The sequence below is a fragment of the Anomaloglossus baeobatrachus genome, chromosome 2, assembly GCF_048569485.1.
Source record: "Anomaloglossus baeobatrachus isolate aAnoBae1 chromosome 2, aAnoBae1.hap1, whole genome shotgun sequence".
NCBI classification, from domain to species: domain Eukaryota; kingdom Metazoa; phylum Chordata; class Amphibia; order Anura; family Aromobatidae; genus Anomaloglossus; species Anomaloglossus baeobatrachus.
In genome coordinates, this window is record NC_134354.1 from 364,675,804 (window position 1) to 364,695,436 (window position 19,633).

A 19,633-nucleotide genomic window follows, 5' to 3' on the forward strand; every position below is an offset into this window, starting at 1 on the left:
AGCTCACAACTCTGGAGGCAGGAAGAAACCAGGCAGAAGAGCTCAGGGAGAGCTTGAGAGAGGAGTCAGCTCAGGGACGAGCTTGAGTAAACAACAGAGTTCAGCTCAGGGAGGAGAGGAGCTAAGAAAGTGAAAGTGAAAGTAGTAAAGGAGAAAAAGCAAGTAAAGTGACAGAAGAGAAAGACAGCCTGAAGGGTCCAGCTTTGTGAGGGCCAGAACAGCAAGGTCAGCAACGGCGGTGACTGTCTGGAGGGGGACCGTTTGGAAGTTCCTGGAAGGACCCCGTTGGCTGTGTGCCCGGTGGTCTGGAGCAGTGTTCCGAAGGACAGTCAGCACCAGGGCAGGGGCCTCTCGGACCCCGGCAAGGCTAGGAGTCGCCAGATTTGCCAAATCCGTCAGTGACGGGGACGCAGATCCCCCAACAACCAAGTCCCGAGTGAAGGCAACAGCCCAACCTGAACCGGGGAGACACCGCCACCGCCAGGGCACCAGTTTCCCCAGGGCCAGCGCCTGCGGGCAAAGTGTAGAGCTCCTCCGGCCCAGATTGCAGCCGGGGAGCGGGTAACCGGAGGGAATCCACCGCTACCATCAGTCAACACAGGTGCAAGGAAGAGGGACATCACCGTCACCTACCGGGAGTGCAGGTGCAGCCGTCTGTGGGACCGTCCTACCAGCCGTTGGTTTACCGTACAAACTGTGTCCGTGTGTCAGGCTGAGTGAGTACCATAGTGCCGCAAGGCACAGCGCTGCCCCCGCGTCCCTGCGCCCTCCAGGCCCTACACTTTACATCTCATCACCGGGCCCCGGGATCACCAACCCCTACCCACGGAGGGGCAACACAACATCTAGCTGCTCCACTTCACCATCCCCGGGACCCCCACACTGAGCAGCGGTGGTGCAATCACCACAACCGTGGGTGGCGTCACGAACTATAACAATCCCTTCACCCAACAAACACCCCCTTTCACTCACGGGCGAGGAGTGTCGCTCGAGAAACCCCGGGATCCGGCCCACAGCTCGAGCCACCAGGAGCAGCTGCCGGACCCGAGCAGAAGGGGTGAGCGCGGTGTGCTGACACCCTCCTCCCCGCCCGCGACAACATCACCGCACAAAAAGTGTAATTTGACACCTAACTTGACCTTGGTCAGTAGCTTGGTGCAGAGTTAGGGCCGTTTTACATGCTGCAACATTGCTGGCGATGTCGAGCACGATAGCACCCGCTCCCATCGTACGGCCGATATGTGGTGATCGCTGCCATAGCGAACAATATCGCTACGGCAGCATCACACGCACATACCTGTTCAGCGACGTCGCTGTGACTGCTGAACAATCCCTCCCTCAAGGGGGAGATGCGTTCGGCGTCACCACGACGTCACTGCGACGTCACTAAGCGGACGGCCAATAGAAGCGGAGGGGCGGAGATGAGCGGCCGGAACATGCCGCCCACCTCCTTCCTTCCTCATTGCCGGCGGACTCAGGTAAGGAGATGTTCATCATTCCTGCGGTGTCACACATAGTGATGTGTGCTGCCGCAGGAACGACGAACAACATCGTACCTGCAGCTGCAACCATAATTGGGAATGGACCCCCATGTCACCGATTAGCGATTTTGAACGTTTCTGCAACGATTCAAAATCGCTCATAGGTGTCATATGCAAGGACATCGCTAATGCTGCCGGATGTGCGTCACAAATTCCGTGACCCCAACGACATCGCTTTAGCGATGTCGTAGCGTGTAAAGCGGCCCTTAGGGTACCATCACATTAAACGACATACCAGCGATTCCGACCACAATACGACCTGGTCAGGATCACTGGTACGTCGCTACAGGGTCGCTAGTGAGCTGTCAAACAGTCAGATTTTCCCAACGACGCAGAAACGATACGGCGGTCGCTGGGATCCTGTCACATAGCACAATTCAAATCTTGATTAGTAACAAAGTGTGTATCTACATTGCCTTTTCCGCGCCCCCTCTGCTCCGATTGGTGGTCATAACTGCGTTGTGACTGGGCGGCCTTGCCTTTAGAGAAGGCAACATAATAGCACTTCCATCTGTGCTGCCTCCATGCCCGCGGCAGCCAGGCTGCTTGGATCCGGACCCGCTGTGTGGCTCGAGGGATCCTCCGGACCCAGGGGTCACGCGGACTCGCCGAATGAAAAGGGGGACGTAGTGGTACGGCCTTGGCCGTATTCGGTTCGTGACGCCACCCACGGTGTGTGGTGAAGTGGGACACCACCGCTGCTGTTGTGGGATAACCGGGTGAGATGTAATGGCAGCAGGATGTTAACCCCTCCGTGGTTACGGATGGTTGCCCCGGGGCCCAGAGTCGCTGTGCAGGGTATGGCGATGGCAGGGGCTTGCGCGCCTGGATGGACCAGGGGATGTTTGGTTACTCACAATTAAATGAATCACATGAGTCTTTTGGTAAACCAAGGTGCTGCTGGCCTGCCGCCGCGGCCGGTTGTACTCCGGTCCCCCACCCGGACTGATGGTCACCGTCTTTTCCTCTGCACTAGTTGTGGTTGTATGTTTAGACTTCTCGGTATGGAACACGGGAGTCCTCTCCTGGCTTTCTGTGTGACTGAGGAGCCGTGCCAGCTGACGCTGACCCGTGGGATCTATGGGCCCTTGTTGGTTGCCCTATCCCTCTCTGTGGGTGGTTGTCTACTTTTGGGACTTTGGTTGGGACAGGACCTATAATCCTGCCCTCAATCGGTTGATTAGCTAAGCCGTTGGTTCCGGTCCTGGCTTCAAGGTCCAAGTACCACCTCTGTGCACGGTTTTCGGTCGGGTCTCCGCTGTCGGTACCGGTGGGCTCCAACCCTGTCCCGGTCCTCCTCAGATCTGCTGAGCCGTCTTCCCGTCTCCTGCTGACAGAGACCACCGTCTGCCACCTAGCCAAGGCACCAGGGCTCCGACCCTGGCACCGTTCAACTTGAACTTCTCCTCCACTGGAGCTACACCTAGCTCCAGCCTCACTCCTCCCAACTTGAACTCCAACTCAATTTGTTTTCTTAACTGACTGTTTTCCCGCCCCGGGCTGTCTAGACCTCTAGGTGGGCGTTTCCTAACCGCCTGGTCCCGCCCACTGGTGTGCCTGTCTTGCCCTGAGGGGGGTGATTAGGGTTTCAGGTCGGCTGTATGTGACCTAGGTGAGGGAAGGTGTTATGCGGGAGCCTATTTTGTGACTACCTGGTTTTGCCAGGGCATCACACATCCTTCTCCATCATTGTTCATCCTACAGTCCCGATGCAGAATGGACTGTATTACGATCTGCTGTTACACGCGGTCCGGGACATGTGAATTCAGCCCTCTGAAATGTACTGCGATCTACAAGCCAGAATAGAGGATGGAAGCGGCCAATCCGAACGCAGTAGCGATCACCAATCGGAACAGAGAGGGTGCGGAAAACAACGAAGATGCACACCTACGTGAGTCGCAAACGAGGTAGTTGGGTAAGGTGTCAAACACACTGATGCGTGCTGCCCTGTGGGAGCCCGACGACCAAAAAATGAACCAGAACAGTGTGTAACGATCAGTGATTTCACAGCAGAGGCCAGGTTGCTGCTTAGTGTCACACACAGCGAGATCGCTGATGAGGTCACTGGTACGTCACAAAACCTGTGACTCAGCAGCGATCTCGCTAGCGATCTCGCTATGTGAGAAGTACCCCTTAAGTAAGATAACCTTCTGTGACAAGATAGAAAGATATCGTATTGTTAGTTATGATAAACTTTGCTATATCTTCATGTGAAAAAAAACAAATATCTGAATGAGATCTTACATGAAAAGTCTAGAAAAACATCCTATGTTGACACGACAGTATTTGGGTCAATTTCGGCTTAGGAAACCCATGGAAAATTCAGAAATTGCTGTCCTTACAGGGACCATAAAGCTTAAATCTGTGAAGCCGGCCTTTAGTATATCCACAATCTGGTGCACATTTTTATGCTGTACGCTGAAAAATAGTGTTTGTTAAAGCTCAAGCAATTGCAATGTAGACTTTGTTGTAGAATTTCAGTGTGAATTCTACAGCTGAAATTTTGCAATAAATATGGGATTTCTGACGATCGAGTAATCCAGATACATCATTCACAGAAATCTCTCTAAGGCCCGTTTCACACGTCAGTGAAAAACACTGACGTTTTTCACTGGCGTGTAAAACACGCACATGTCCCTCCGTGTGCCGTGAATCACGGCACACGTGGGTTGTCTAAGTGCAATCCGGGCTCCGTTCTCTGTGGCCCGTGATTGCACTTAGAGATTAACTTACCTGTGCGCGCTCCCGCGGTGCAGCATCCGGCCGGCGCTGACCCCCGCAGGAGCTGCTTCCGGGTCGGCTGTGTCGTGCATCATGCATATGCGCGACAGTAATGAGCCGGCTCAGAAGCAGCAGGGAGAACAGGCTGCAGAGAGCGTCGCTGGAGCCGGGTGAGTTAAAATGCTTTTTATTTTAGAAGCACGTTTTTTTCTGGCACGTGTTTCACGGACCACACCACTGCGTGGTTCGTGGGACATCAGTGATGCCAGAAAAAAATGGACATGTCTCCGTGCGGCAATCACGGACACGCGGGTACGCCGCACGGAGACACGTGCAATGAAAAATCACTGATGTGTGAGCAGACCCATTTATTATAATGGGTCTGCGCATGTCAGTGATTCTGGTACGTTTAAAAAAAAGCAAAAACGTACCAGAATCACTGACGTGTGAAACAGGCCTAAGGGTTGCGACATCGCAAGCCGATGCTGCGATGTCGCACGCGATAGTCCCCGCCCCCGTCGCAGCTGCGATATCCTTGTGATATCTGCCGTAGCGAACATTATCGCTACGGCAGCTTCACATGGACTCGCCTGTCCTGGGACGTCCCTCTGGCCGGCGACCCGCCTTCTTATTAAGGGGGCGGGTCGTGCGGCGTCACAGCGACGTCACACGGCAGGCGGCCAATAGGAGCGGAGGGGCGGAGACCTCCTTCCTTCCGCATATTCTACGGAAGCCGCGGTGACACCGGTAGGAGATGTTCCTCGCTCCTGTGACTTCACACACAGCAATGTGTGCTGCCACAGTAGCAAGGAACAACATCGGACCGTCGCGTCAGCGTAATTATGGATTACGCCGACGCTGCACCGATGATACGATTACGACGCTTTTGCGCTCGTTAATCGTATCATCGAACCTTTACACACTACGATGTCGCATGCGATGCCGGAAGTACGTCATTTTTAATTTGACCCCACCGACATTGCACCTGCGATGTCGTAGTGTGCAAAGCCCGCCTAAGGCCTCTTTTACACATCAGTGATTCTGGTATGTATGTGCTAGTTTTTATACATACCAGAATCACAGACCCATTAAAAATCAAAGGGTCTGCGCACACATCAATGATTTTTTACTGAGCATGTCACACTATGGTGTGATCTGTGAAAAACGTACCAGAAAAACTCGGGATTGAAAATAAAAAGCTTTTTATACTCACGTTTTCCAGCGATGCTGTGTTCAGCCTCTGCTGCCTTCACCTTCCAGCCCGGCTGCATATTAATTTATGCACAGAGCAGCCAACCAAGAAGTAGCTGCTGCAGGGTCAGCGGCGACAGGAAACACAGTAGAGTCGGAGAGTTCAGCACCACAAACAGCAGGGGTGGGGACAGGTGAGTACACGTCCATGTGCTATCACGGATGACGAACACGGATCACGGATAGCAGATGGATAATCAACGTGTGCTGTGAATTTTGAAACACTGATGGACCATGCGTTTTTTTACACATCAGTGAAAAACGTCTGTGTTTTTCACTGACGTGTGAAATAGGCCTAATAGTTTATATTGCTTGAAATGCACTTTTGGGGATTTTTATAGTAATCATCTATACTTAGAATACCTTAGTGTCAAAATGGAGAAACACTAGAGATGAGCGGATAGGATAAATTTGAGTGAAATTAAATTCTACCTGAATTATACAAAAATATGCATTCAACAAAAGACGGCCTCTGGCTGTTTTCTGAACCATAAAAGGCCATCAAAGGGTTAAAAAATAAGATTAATACTTACATTCACCTTACCATTTACCTATCTGGCTCCTCCATTACTCACAGCCACCCATCCAGTTCTCACTACATTTTCTGATCCCCTGAGGCTATGTGCCCACGCTGCGGATCTGTGCGGATTTTGCCGCGGATTTCTCTCGGAAATGCCGCGGATTTTTCAGAAATCTGCAGCACAGCTATTCCCCAGCCATTTCTATGGCATTTGGGAAATGCTGTGCCCACGATGCGGATTTTTCCGCAGCGGAAATCATGCGGATTTACATGCGGAAAAATCTGCAGCATGTCAATTATTGTTGCGGATTTACCTGCGGATTTTGCCTATTCAATTGAATGTAAAAAAAAAAAATCGCAAAATCCGCAATGAAATCCGCGACAAATCCGCGACAAATCCGCAACAAATCCGCACAAAATCAGCACCTATGAAAAGGTGCGGATTCCGGGGGAATGCTGCGGATTTAGCTGCAGAAAAATCCGCAGATACAGAGTCCCGTGGGCACATAGCCTGACACTCGCTCTCTAATTCCTGAGCCTCTCACCCTGGACCAGCTTTCATGAGGTCCGGGAGGGTTCAATGTGGACGTGCAGAATGTTGTAACACATGTCATAAAATCATGATGCTTTATTAATGCTCCGCGCACTTGCATAGAATCCTACTGGCCCTCATGAAAGGAGGAAGTCCCGGCTGTACATGGGAGGCCCAGGAATTCCAGCGATAGTTGCAGGGGGTCGGAGGATGCGGTGAGGATCAAATGGGTGGTGGTTAGTGACAAAGGGGCCAGAGAGGTGAGCAAAAAAGTAAGTATAAGAATTTTTGTATTTTTTAACATATTGCATTTATTATGTTCTGGGTTTTGTAGAGATTCAGGAACATAATAGTGGACATTAAATTTGTGCAAAATAACTTGTCTGCATAATTAAATTTCCCAGGAAAAAATGCGTGAACTGTGGAATTAAAATTTAGCTTGATCCGCTCATCTCTAACATGTACCTCCTAGAGAACAAAAATAAATGTACAGGTGCCATATGATATGACTGCATTGTTATAGCATACTACAGTATATCTAAACTTAACTGCATTTTATTGGGATTTTGTTACATGCCAATACCAAGTAGCAAGTTTTTGTGAAGTGAAAAGGAAATAATAAATAATTTTTTTAAATATTTTTAAAATATAAATCTGAAAATTGTGATGGGCATTTGTATTCATCCGCCTGAGTCAATACTTTGTAAGTCAACCTTTCACTGCAATTACTGCTTCAAGGCTTCAAGTCTTTTGGGATGTGTCTCTACCAGCTTTGTACATCTAGAGGCTGAAATTATTGCCAATTCTTGTTTGAAAATTTGCTCTAGCTCAGTGAGATTGGATGGAGAGTGTATGTGAGCAGTAATTTTCAAGTCTTGCCACTGATTCTCAATGGGATTTAGGTCTGGGTTGTGACTGGACCATTAAAAAATCAATATGTTTTGATCTAAACCATTCCATTTTAGCTCATGCAGTATGTTTAACCCTACAACGCATACCTGGGGCCTCACAGGCCTGCTAGGTTACCTGTTTGCTATGGTTGATTTCTATGGTTGCACGTTCTAGGGTTAAGATTGTCATCCTACTGAGAGATGAACCTACACCCCAATGTCAAGTCTTTTGCAGCCTCTATCAAGTTTATCTCTAGGATTGCCCTATATTTGGTCCATCCATCTTCCCAACTCTAACCATCTTTTCTGTCCCTGTTGGAGAGAAGCATCCCCACGGCATGATGCTGCCACAACCATGTGTTACAGTGGGAATGGTGTTTTCAGGGTGATGTGCAGTATTCATTTTTAGTCACCCATTGCAGTTTGCATTTAACCCAAAAAGTTCTACTTCAGTCTCAACTGACCAGAGCACCTTCTACCGCATGCTAGCTGTGTCCCCTACATGGATTTATGCAAACTGCAAATGGGACTTCTTATAGCCTGCTTTCAAAAATGGCTTTCATCTTGCCACTCTTCCATAAAGGTCAGATTTGTGGAGTAGACGAATAATAGTTGTCCTGTGGATAAATTCTCCCACGTGAACTGTGGATGTCTGCAACTCCTCCAAAATGAAAAAAATAGTGTGCACACACTTAGAATTAGAAGTATGGGGGAGGTGCTAGTGTAAGAGGATCAAAAATCCCTGAAAAATCATATATAAATATAACACTGCACTCTCAATGGGCAAGAATGAATAAAGATAGAACTCTTTTTCTCAATGCTAATAGATTCTTAATACAGAAGGCAAGATAGCAACAATTGAAAGACCTGTGACACTTGCGACAATTTTACGACAATAACGTTTCAGTCCTCCAAGACCTTGGTCATATTAGCCATGACACATGGCCACAGGTCCTGGGGACGCAGACTGTAATTCAGCTTTAACGTGTATACAAAAGACAAATACAGCATTAACCCCGGAGGGTCTGGAGCACAAATTCATTTTATGAGCCCACTCATAAGACACATGCATTAATTACTTTAAGGATCTTCCTGCACTTCTATACAGGCGATTATTTTTCCTAACTGCCCAGGAAGGACAGAATATTCCTACCCTGAACTCCATTGGGGAGGGAACAGGAAAAACCTCACCGTATTGCCACTTTTTTTTGATTTCTGGACGAACGTCTTTATACATATGCCTATGAGTAAGGAGGCTACTGTCTGTTAATCATTAAACCCCAAAAAAACACTTTTCTTCATAGTAATTTAGCGACTAATGTGATCAAAGTCCTGGAGGACCAAAACGTTATTGTCGCCAAATTGTCGCAAGTGTCACATGTCTTTCAATTGTTGCTATCTTGCCTTCTGTATTAAAAATCTATTAGCATTGAGAAAAAGAGTTATATCTTTATTCATTCTTGCCCATTGAGAGTGCAATGTTATATTTATATATGACTCCTCCAAAATGAGCATGGGCCTCTTGGCAGCTTCTCTAATAAGTGCTCTTCTTTCTTGGGATTTCAGTTTAGCTGGACAGCAATTTCTTGGTAGGCTTGCAGTTGTGCCATGCTCTTTCGATTTTTGGATGATGGATTGAGCAGTGCTGTATGAGATATTTTATAACCTAACCCTGTTTTACTTTTTAACACATTTTGACCCCTGACCTGTCTGATGTGTTCCTCCGTTTTCATGATGCTGTTTGATCCCCATTGGTCTCAAACAAATCTCTGTCATCTTCACAGACAGGTGGATTCATTTTACTAATTAGATGACTTCTGGAGGTAATTGGTCACTCAGGAGCTTATTTACGTGTATTAGATTATTGGGGGCTGAATAGGTATGCATGTCACAATTTTCAGATTTCTATTTTTAAAACATTTAGAAAACCATGTATCATTTTCTCTACAACTCCCAAATACTTGCTACTTTAAGTTGGTATATCACATAAAATCCCAATAAAATACATTTAAGTTTGTGGGTATGACATGCAAAAATTTGGAAAAGTTCACAGGGTATGAACATTTTTTGAAGCCACTGTAAGAGTAAAGTGGGCTTTACACGCTACGATATCGCTAGCAATTTCTAGCGATATCGAGCGTGTAAGCACCCGTCCCCGTCGTGTGTGCGATATCGTGTGTTCGCTGCCGTAGCGAACATTATCACTACGGCAGCGTCACACGCACTTACCTGGTCGGCGTCGTCGCTGTGACTGCTGAACAATCCCTCCCTCAAGGGGAAGGGACGTTCGGCATCACAGCGACGTCACCGCGACGTCACTAAGCGGCTGCCCAATCAAAGCGGAGGGGCGGAGATGAGCGGGACGTAACATCCCGCCCACCTTCTTCCTTCCGCATTGCAGCCGGCGGCAGGTAAGGAGACGTTCCTCGCTCCTGCGGTGTCACACACAGTGATGTGTGCTGCCGCAGGAGCGACGAACAACATCGATAATCAACCATTACCGATTTTTGTTTTTTGGACGACCTCTCCATGGTGAACGATTTTCACCATTTTTTAGGTCGCTTAACGTCGCTGGTAAGTGTCACACGCTGCAATATCGTTAATGACGCCGGATGCGCGTCACTAACAACGTGACCCTGACGATAAAACATTAAGGATATCGTAGCGTGTAAAGCCCCCTTAAGTCAAAAATATTCTGCACTTCAATTATGTTAAAACTTCTGTTAACTGCACTGTGCTATCAGTAGTATTACTTGGAGGAAACTGTTATGAGAAACAATGGTGGTGGAAAGAAGTTCAAGTGACACAACTACGAGGGGCTGCTGATAAGTCTTTGGGTTTACCCAGAAAGAAACAAGAAAGGATGGTGAAACTTTACATTCATTCCACATACTCTCTACTGATGTCAACACACTTCTTACATCAGTATTCCAAGTTTAGTAAGCCTAGCAAAAAGAAGTATTTCAGTTGTTTCTCAAACCAGGCATCCGTAGCAGCCATGGCATCAGAAATGGTGTGAAATTTGGTACCCTTGAGGTGTCTCTTCATGTTTGGAAACAGATGATAGTCAGAGGGAGCTAGATCTGGTGAATATGGTGGGTGGTCAGCTCAGCCAGTTTTGCTGTGGTCACTTGTGCAGTGTAAACTGAGGCGTTGTCTTGCAGGAACAAGATTCCTTTGGGCAGCTTGCTGCATGTTTTGGCCTTCAGAGCTCCCTTCAATTTGTACAAAAGTTCAATGTAATACCTTGCATTGATGGTGGAACCATTTTGAAGGTATTCCTTGGCAGCACACCCTCCTTATCACAAAACACAGATGCCATCACCTTAGTGGTGATTTTTGCACCCCGAACTTCTTTAGACGAGGAGAACCACTGTGCCTCCACTCTTTTGACTGCTCCTTTTTTCAGGGTCATACAAATAAATCCAGGTCTCATCCATAGTGACCAGTTGATCCAGGAAGTTCTTTTCACTCCAGAAACACTGACAAGTGGATCGGGAAGTTTTCACTTGCATGCTTCTCTGATCTGTTGTCAAACATTTGGGGATCCACTTGGCAGATAGCTTCCTCATGTCCAAATCTTCATGGATAATGACACAAACACGTTTACGGGAAATCCCCATGATGTCTGCTATTGCTTTAGCTGAAATTCATAGATTCTCCAGTATGAGGTTGTGCGCAGCATACGATCGCCGGAACAACAACCACTCTCGGTCATCCAGGACGTTTCTCATCATTGGTGCAGAAGTGGCCTGTTTTAAATTTGGCAACCCAGTTCTTAACTGAGGAATATGAAGGACATTGATCCACCAATGTCTGCGACATATTACCATGAATATCCTTCACAGACTTTCCTTGCAGAAGCAAGAATTGTATCACTCCTCTGCTCTTAGTCGCTGTGAATATCACATTAGACTTCGCCATTTTCTTTTCCTGTGTGTGTAGAACACTGTTGCCATAAGCAACAAACACAAAATTTTGAAAACATATATTAGACACATAAAGCTTTCATGTGATGTAACATTCGTTACCATAGAAACAAAAAAAGATCACAAAGCCAAAAACTTATCAGCAGACTCTCGTATGCATGAAAATGTAGGAACTTGTGTTGTGTAAAATGGCAGCAGGAGTTCTGAACTGATGAGTGTGAAATATTTGCCCATAATAGGAGGTAGTTTGGAGAGCGGTACAATAACGAGTGTTTGCAGGCAACAATGAAGCATGGTAGATGTTCCTTGCAGGTTTATGGCTGCATTTCAACAAATGGAGTTGAGAATTTGATTAAGATTCATAGTATCCTCAACGTTGAGGAATCTAAGCGGGATAATTATGCAATAACATAAAGAGGCATCTGACTGGTTCCAAATATATGCACCAACAGGACAATCACCCCTAAAATTCTGCCAATGTAATGTCTTTAGTGTAAAGAAGAGCAATGAGACATGGAACTGAAGATGTGTCCGCCAGAGCCGTGATCTGAGTATCAGATATTATCTGGCATTACATTGAGGGACAGAGGGATTTGAGCAAGCCTACATCCACAGAAGATCTGTGGAAAATTCCCCAAGATATTTGTATACAGTCGTATACTTTTGCACAGTACTGTATTTAGGTATAGTATATTTATTTTATATATATATATATATATATATATATATATATATATATATATATATATATATATATAAAATATACATATATATACATATATATATTATTATTAAATATCCATATATATACATATATATATATATATATATATATATATATATATACCACTAACACTATCATTAAGACAACATGGAAGTGGTTCATCACTCTCTGTGCTGGTCAGCAACCTAAATGCCCTTCAACAAACATGACAAATAAGCATATATTAGGTAAGTAGTAGTAAATATTTTGCCTGTTTAAAACTTTCAACTATATTTACTTAACTTTTCCTTCAGGACCCCACCTCATTTCCTCTACCCACCTCTCAAGACCTGGCTGGTTTCTGGGACCTCCTTCAGCTATCCTTTGAGGATGTAGGCATGAAATTTGCAGAGCTGCAGCAACTGAAAGACAATGGATGGAAATTATTGGAATGCAAGGTATAGTACTTCCAAGAAGTGTGTGCTAGATTACTTATTCATGCAAACATCCAGATGCAAATAACACTGGCCACTGGAGAGCCCACCTCTTGTACAATCTTGCCCCTGACTAGGCCATGTAAATAACAGAGTGCTATGGAGCATTATGATAATATCATAGTACAGTGAAGATAATGATGGCCATGTCTGCACATTTATATTTCACTTTAAAATTAATTTAATCAGTGTTTACATGTGTAAAAGTTGCACCTAAAACAGTGCCAAAATATTACCAAATTTGTCCTGAAATTAACAAAGTTGTGGTTAATTTGTTAACATACAGTACTTTTAGGATTATTCATCAAGAACCAAAGTTAAAGGGAACCTGTCAGCAGAAATTTTGCACTAAACCTAAAAGATTCCCCCTCTGCAGCTCCTGGGCTGCATTCTAACAATGTTCCTGTTTATCTTGTGCCCCCTTTCTGACCAAAATAAAGACTTTATAAAGTGGTACCTTTTTGTATGCAGATACTGTAAATGGTACACGGGGGCGGGCTGCCTGGTGTCCGCTATTCTGCTTCCTGCTGCTTTAGGCCGTCCCCATCGCTCATTTCCATAGCTGTGGACGCCGCCCAGTGCTCCAGAGGTCCCCGCGCATGCCCAGTGCCTATCTCTCGTGGATGAGCACTGTGCCCAGTGTCACCACTGGTGAGGTGTGCGCAGGCTTTAGATTATGGGCGGCGCTTTGATTTTAATTACCAAGTAACTGCCCATAATCGCGTGACCGCGCTTTCCCCCTCTGCCTCCTGCGTCTAATCCTGATCGGTGGTGTCCTGCTCCGCGCTCCTCCCATCTATTTCCTGCCTCAGAGCAAGATGGGAAAGAGGTAACGTGGGGTCAGCAGGCCCGCACTTGCGCAGAATGAAGGAGGCAGAGGGGGAAAGCGCGGTCACGCGATTATGGGAGGTTACTTGGTAATGAAAATCAAAGCGCTGCCCATAATCTAAAGCCTGCGCACACCTCACCAGTGGTGACACTGGGCACAGTGCTCATCCACGAGAGATAAGCGCTGGGCATGCGCGGGGACCTCTGGAGCACTGGGCGGCGTCCACAGCTATGGAAATGAGCGATGGGGGACGGCCTAAAGTGGCAGGAGGCAGAATAACGGACACCAGGCAGCCCGCCCCCTTGTACCATTTACAGTATCTGCATACAAAAAGGTACCACTTTATAAAGTCTTTATTTCAGAAAGGGGGCACAAGAACAACAGGAACATTGCTAGAATGCAGCCCAGGAGCTGCAGAGGGGGAATCTTTTATGTTTAGTGCAAAATTTCTGCTGACAGGTTCCCTTTAAAGAGGTGCTCCAAGAACATAAAAATGCATGTCATTCTACATTCTGTAAAACCTGTAAAAACCTCTATCCTTCTTGCGGTTTTTACATGCAGCTTCATGTGGTTTTACAACTACTCACTGTGACCTCATGTCACAGCACTGACGCTGCTCCTGAGTGCTCCCCCTTGTTTTGGGAGCAAAATATTACATGGGTATGGCTTATGTCTTGCTCCTGACTAAACGTTGTATCTGGCTTTGTGTACGTTTAATGTTTGTTCCTTATACTCTCTCTCTCTGCCAACTTGTACAGTCATATAGTGTAGTAGGGTATGGTAGGGGTTACATCTTGTGCTGCCAATATGTCACACATGATTGGTATTCGCTATCCCAGCGCTAGAACCAATGCTGAAGGTACCCAATATACATTTTAAGCCCCCACCCAATCTTCCTATCTACAGTATGAACCCCCAAATATTTTCCTTATGCACAGTATGAAACTCTAAATAAGTTCCTATATACAGTAGGAGCCCCACATAGCCCCCTATATATAGTATGAGACCCCATCATAGCCCTCCTGTATCCAACATGAACCACTACATAAACCTTGTGTAAAGTATGAGCCCCTACATAACCCTCCTAACTACAGTATGAGCCACTACATAGCCTTATGTGGCGCCCCTGAGGCACTGGTTGCCACAGGGTACTGCACCTCAGTTAAGGTGCGGTATCCAGCTCAGGTAAAAGGGGGGGTTAATCATCGGTGTTTCCACATTTAACCTTACATACAGTCAGGTGCTTCCCACTGGGGAGCTGTCTTGGGGTAGACAGGGGGGTGGCCATTCAGAGACATGGGACTTTCCAGTCGCTAGGGCAATCGCTGGGGGGCAGGCACCATTGGGGGTAGAAGTAGGCACAACACACTCATAGAGACAGACAAGTCAGGACCATAGTTCTGACAAGACACTTCTGGGGCTCTTTTATCTACACAGGGCCCGGGGCTTGGAGCGGGAGCTCAGCCAGGGTTCCTAACTTCCACGGGGGACACCCGAAGAAAAAGACACATTCTCGCTTTCTCCTCAAACACTGGTGGTGGCCCCTCACTTGCTTGGGATTAACCGAAGCCCACAATGGCAGAGACCAGCACCTGGGTGCAGCTTTAAATCAGTGAGTAAAAACCTGAAGCCGTAGTTTCTGACTCAGACTCTGATTAGCGATGCCGTTTGCCCCACGCTCTGGTGTTCCAAGGGACTGCCAACCCTCGTCATCCACCCGGGGCCCGCTCCGCCTGTGAGGAGCGACACCATCCCGGCTGCCATAACACCTGCCCCAGCAAGGAATTCTACAGCAGCGGCTGATCCCTGGCCGCATACCACAGCTGGTGTCACGACAAAATTTCCCAATCACCCCGCTTTCCCTTCATTTGCTGTATGCCTTGCGGCAACGGAACCGAGCAAGGCCACACGTGACATTGCTTGTCCCGACCTTCAACGGCCCGGCAACAAGTAGGTTAACCTCCTGCCCCGTGGGGTGCTACTTTTGGTGTCACAAACAGGATACCATGGCCGCAGCCACGGTACTGTGCACCTTACATAACTGTGTTATACTGTATCTTTGTAAAAGGATAGTCGCAATTATCGGCAAAGAATGGGAAAAGAGGAGGCGTGCCTTCATGGGCGGAGCCCAGACAAGCGTGCAAAAGAAAGCCCCGCTGCTGGAAAATTTACCAGGAAACCCCATTCTCTGGAGCAAGGGCGGGGATTTAAGATATGTCTGCAGAGGAGGATCAAGCTGCTCCTGCTGCTGAGGCTGCAGCACCAGTGGTAGCTCCGGTGATACCATTTTCCATGCCATACCTTCCAGGAGCAACATGGCTACCCCAGTATTCGGGGGAAGCTTACACCCTGACCGATTTCAAGAAGAGACTTTACACCTTATTCCAGGTGTACCCAATGATGGAGGATCAAAAGATCAGCATCCTTATTGGTCAACTAACTGGGGCGGCTCGGCATGAAGTTAAGTCCTGGCTGGAGACCGTTAAGAAGGTGTTGAAAGACATTCTTACTAAACTCAAAGAAACCTGTGACACTCCCACAGCATCTGAGATTAAAATGCGATTTTATGGATGCAAGCAAAGGGTACAGGAGAGTATACGGAACTATGCTCTCAACCTTCAAGAAGCAATGAACGCGGTGCAACAGGTGGAACCGATAGAGATAGCGGATGAAAACCGCCTGTTAATCAACCAGTTTATTGAGGGACTGTTGTCTGATAATCATCGTACCCAGCTACGCATCTTGGCCATGCAACATTCTGATCTCAGCTTTGCAGAGTTTAAGGATCAGGCCATCTGGATGCTGCGTTAACCGGCTCATGACAATACCGTACTTCATCAACCCGAGATTATGCCAGTGACCCCGGTGGTGGGAGAGGCCAAGGAGCAAACCTTGCGCAAAGATTCCATCAATGAATTACGACTCCATTCAGAGACATGGGACTTTCACTTGCTTGGGATTGACCTGAGCCCACAACGGCAGAGACCAGCACCTGGGTGCAGCTTTAAATCAGTGAGTAAAAGAACCTGGAACCGTAGTTTCTGACTCAGACTCTAATTAGCAACGCCGTCGCCCCCCCCTCTGGCAATTCCAAGGGACTGTCAACCCTCATCATCCACTCGGGGCCTGCTCCGCCTGTGGGAGCGACACCATCCTGGCTGCCATAACACCTGCACCGGTGAGGAATTCTGCAGCGGCGCCTAGTCCCTGGTTGCGTACCACAGGTAGCGTCACGACAAACTTTTCCAATCACCCCGCTTTCCGATCATTTGCTGTACGTCTCTTGGCAACGGAACCGGGCAAGGCCACTCATGACATCGCCTGACCCGACCCTCAACGGCCCGGCAACGAGTAGATTAACCACCTGCCCCATGGGGCGCTGCACTTATATAAAGTTTGAACCCCCAGATAACCCCCCTATATACAGTATAAGCCCTCACATAGCCCTCCTATATATACAGCCACATATCTTACACAAATAGAAAAAAAATCGCATACTCACCTTGCTCCTGTTTCCCAAGCAGTCTACTGTCAGTCGCATATGTTGATTGCTGGAAAAAGAAGCAGGCAGCTCCATCCTCCACCAATGTATTTTACCATTATTTGTATCCTGAAAATGAAAATAGCTGGTATATCTGGATGCTGGGCAGGGAGGGCATGGTGCGGCCTGCAGATAACCGTTTTCAGCTCTTCACCAGTCTTGGTCTGCAAGCTGGACGAAAACAATGAGCCGTGCTTTGCCCAGGTCTGCTTTACAGTGCTTTGATGTGGACAGTGAATGCAGCAGGAGTGGCCAAAGGTAAGCGAAGCATAAGTAGCTGAGCCAAATGGCAGGTTAGTGTATCAGGAGCTGTTCTCTAATAAACTGTGAGTACAGGGCACAGTGTAAAGTAAAGGAAGTTTTGTTTTCTGACTCCTCCCCTTGCTTGGCAGTGCTCATATCATGCTGTACATTCCTGTATAGCACTTTGATACACTACTGTGTTGGGGTGGTATGGCATCATTGTTTCTTAACCGCCCTCCTCCATCCCCGCTCAGCTGTGCAATGTGTGCCACAGTACGTTTTATATATATATATATATATATATATATATATATATATATATATATATATATATAAATAGGGACTGGCTTGCATAAGGAAAAGAAGCAAGCATACACCCTTATCTGGTACAGTATCTAGCATTGAAGAAGGCAGGGGGAGTACTTGGGTGTATTGTGTGATTAGTTATAAAATTACATGAAGCCACCAGTAAGACTAGGAAGACAGAATGGGAAATTTTGTTTCACCAGAATACCTCTATATAAAGTTTCACAATACACTGTAGGGCCTATCTGCGCAGAAGCGTATTACAAAAAAATCTGCATTTTGTGAAATTTTAGTAGAACTCAATTCCACTCCTCAATACTAGAAGCCTTACAGAAATTCACCTTCTGCTAGTAAGTTTCTGTGGATTCTTTGGCCTTGCAAGTCAAATCGTATACAAATGTATGTGATTACAGAATATTATTGTATTGACTCTGAACTTAATTTTATTCATTAATAATATGGTAACGTAAAGTTTGTTGAAATATATTTTACATATTAATTATTATATGGATTATGTAATATATTTTGTAATTTTTAGGAGGAGAAGAAGCTTCCTCCTCCCATACCAAAGAAACCACTCCGACAGAAAGTACATCCAGTCAAAGATCGTTCTTTGGATTCTGTTGACCGTCAGAGGCAAGAGGCCAGGAAGAGGCTATTGGCAGCCAAGCGGGCTGCCTCCTACCGGCATAACTCTGCCACAGAGAGTGCTGACAGCATAGAGATTTATATACCTGAAGCCCAGACTCGACTGTGAAGAGGACAATGTACACTAATAACCTTTTTGTATGCGTTGTACATAATAATATACATATATATACATAGAAAATATTTAAAGAATATTCTAAGAAAAAAAAAGAAAATGCTGAAAAAAAGACCACAGCTGTGTATTTTGGGGAGGCCCCTCTAACCCATACCAAACTACCCTTTCATTATAATCCCTCCCCCTTCAAAGGGCAGAGCTAGTTAACCAATCAGTGCTGTCTCCATTGCAGGGACTGGAGAGAATTGCTTACACGTCCAGTCTCATTCCCACTCCCCTCTACCCTTAAACTCATATGTAGCTTAAAAAAATGGCATGCTGCATTGTGTAGCAGTACTGAGTATGACCACAAGTAAACACTGTGTCAAAGTCTTTTTCTAGCTCCTTTTAGAGCTATGTTTTAATGCATCCTGACTAGAGGCGTTTAATGCCTGGAGGAAACCAAACTAGAAGAGATATTTTCAATAATTTTTATTTGTATTCGGAAAATCCTATTTTTTAGATACAAGGAAATACTCTGTATTGACCTGCAATGCAGTGCGTTCAGTTTGTGCTAGGTAGTGTTTAATTGCTCTGTGAATCTGCTATATACTGGTATATGCATGTTTGAGAATACAGGTAACGGGAAATATACACAGGTAGGTTATAAGGGACGTTTTTAATTAAAAGTGAAATATAATCTGGCAATAGACGTCAATTTAGTTAATTCGAGTATAAGAAATACCGTGTTTCCCCTAAAATAAGCCCTACCCAGAAAAAAAGACCTAGCACATTTTTAAGGGCAAAAAATAATATAAGAAAGTGTCTTATTTTCGGGGAAACATGATAGAATTTAAAGAAGATTCTCTGTGCTAAGACTGAAAATCCTCTAAAATGTAATTACTTTTATGTAAAGATATATCTGACAACTTACACCCTTACCTATTACAGTAAAACCAGTTTAAAGCTAGAAAAGAAGGTCTACAAAAAGTAGCCTATCATTTGGACTGGAGGTTTGGCCCATATTGAGTATATATATATTTTTTTTTTAATTAATATGGTTCCTTACAAATGCTAAAGTTATAAAGTGTGAGCATAAAGTCAGTGGTGATGGATGCAATCTTGTTTTGTGAGTTGATACACACGACACTTCTAGGGTGGTGCTCAAGTAGGGTCCAAAACCGTCTCAAGTAGATGTAGAAACTTGGCACTCAAGATAAATGTGAATAGTGGTCTTTTTTGAGAAGAACTTGTAGGACCAGCATAAGCACAGATGTTTTGGTCAAAGTACTTCATCAGTGTGCGTGCAGGTGTTCCTCAGAAGGTATAGCAACTTGGCAACTGGCGTAGTTAGGTACGACGTGGTGTCCACTGCTGAGGACCCCCTGCAC

General features: G+C 46.1%; 1 protein-coding gene across 9 annotated transcripts in view; it reads left to right on the plus strand.

Moving 5' to 3' along the window:
• Window positions 1-19,430, plus strand: part of DLGAP3 (DLG associated protein 3) — an 827,688-nt gene extending 808,258 nt beyond the window's left edge. For all 9 annotated transcript variants that reach the window (XM_075336009.1, XM_075336007.1, XM_075336006.1 and 6 more), the window contains 2 exons: window positions 12,402-12,545; window positions 18,039-19,430. In XM_075336009.1, coding sequence (XP_075192124.1) covers window positions 12,402-12,545; window positions 18,039-18,257 — 363 coding nt within the window. In that variant the 3' untranslated portion in view covers window positions 18,258-19,430. The remainder of the gene's footprint in view (window positions 1-12,401; window positions 12,546-18,038) is intronic.
• Window positions 19,431-19,633: the final 203 nt, after the last annotated feature.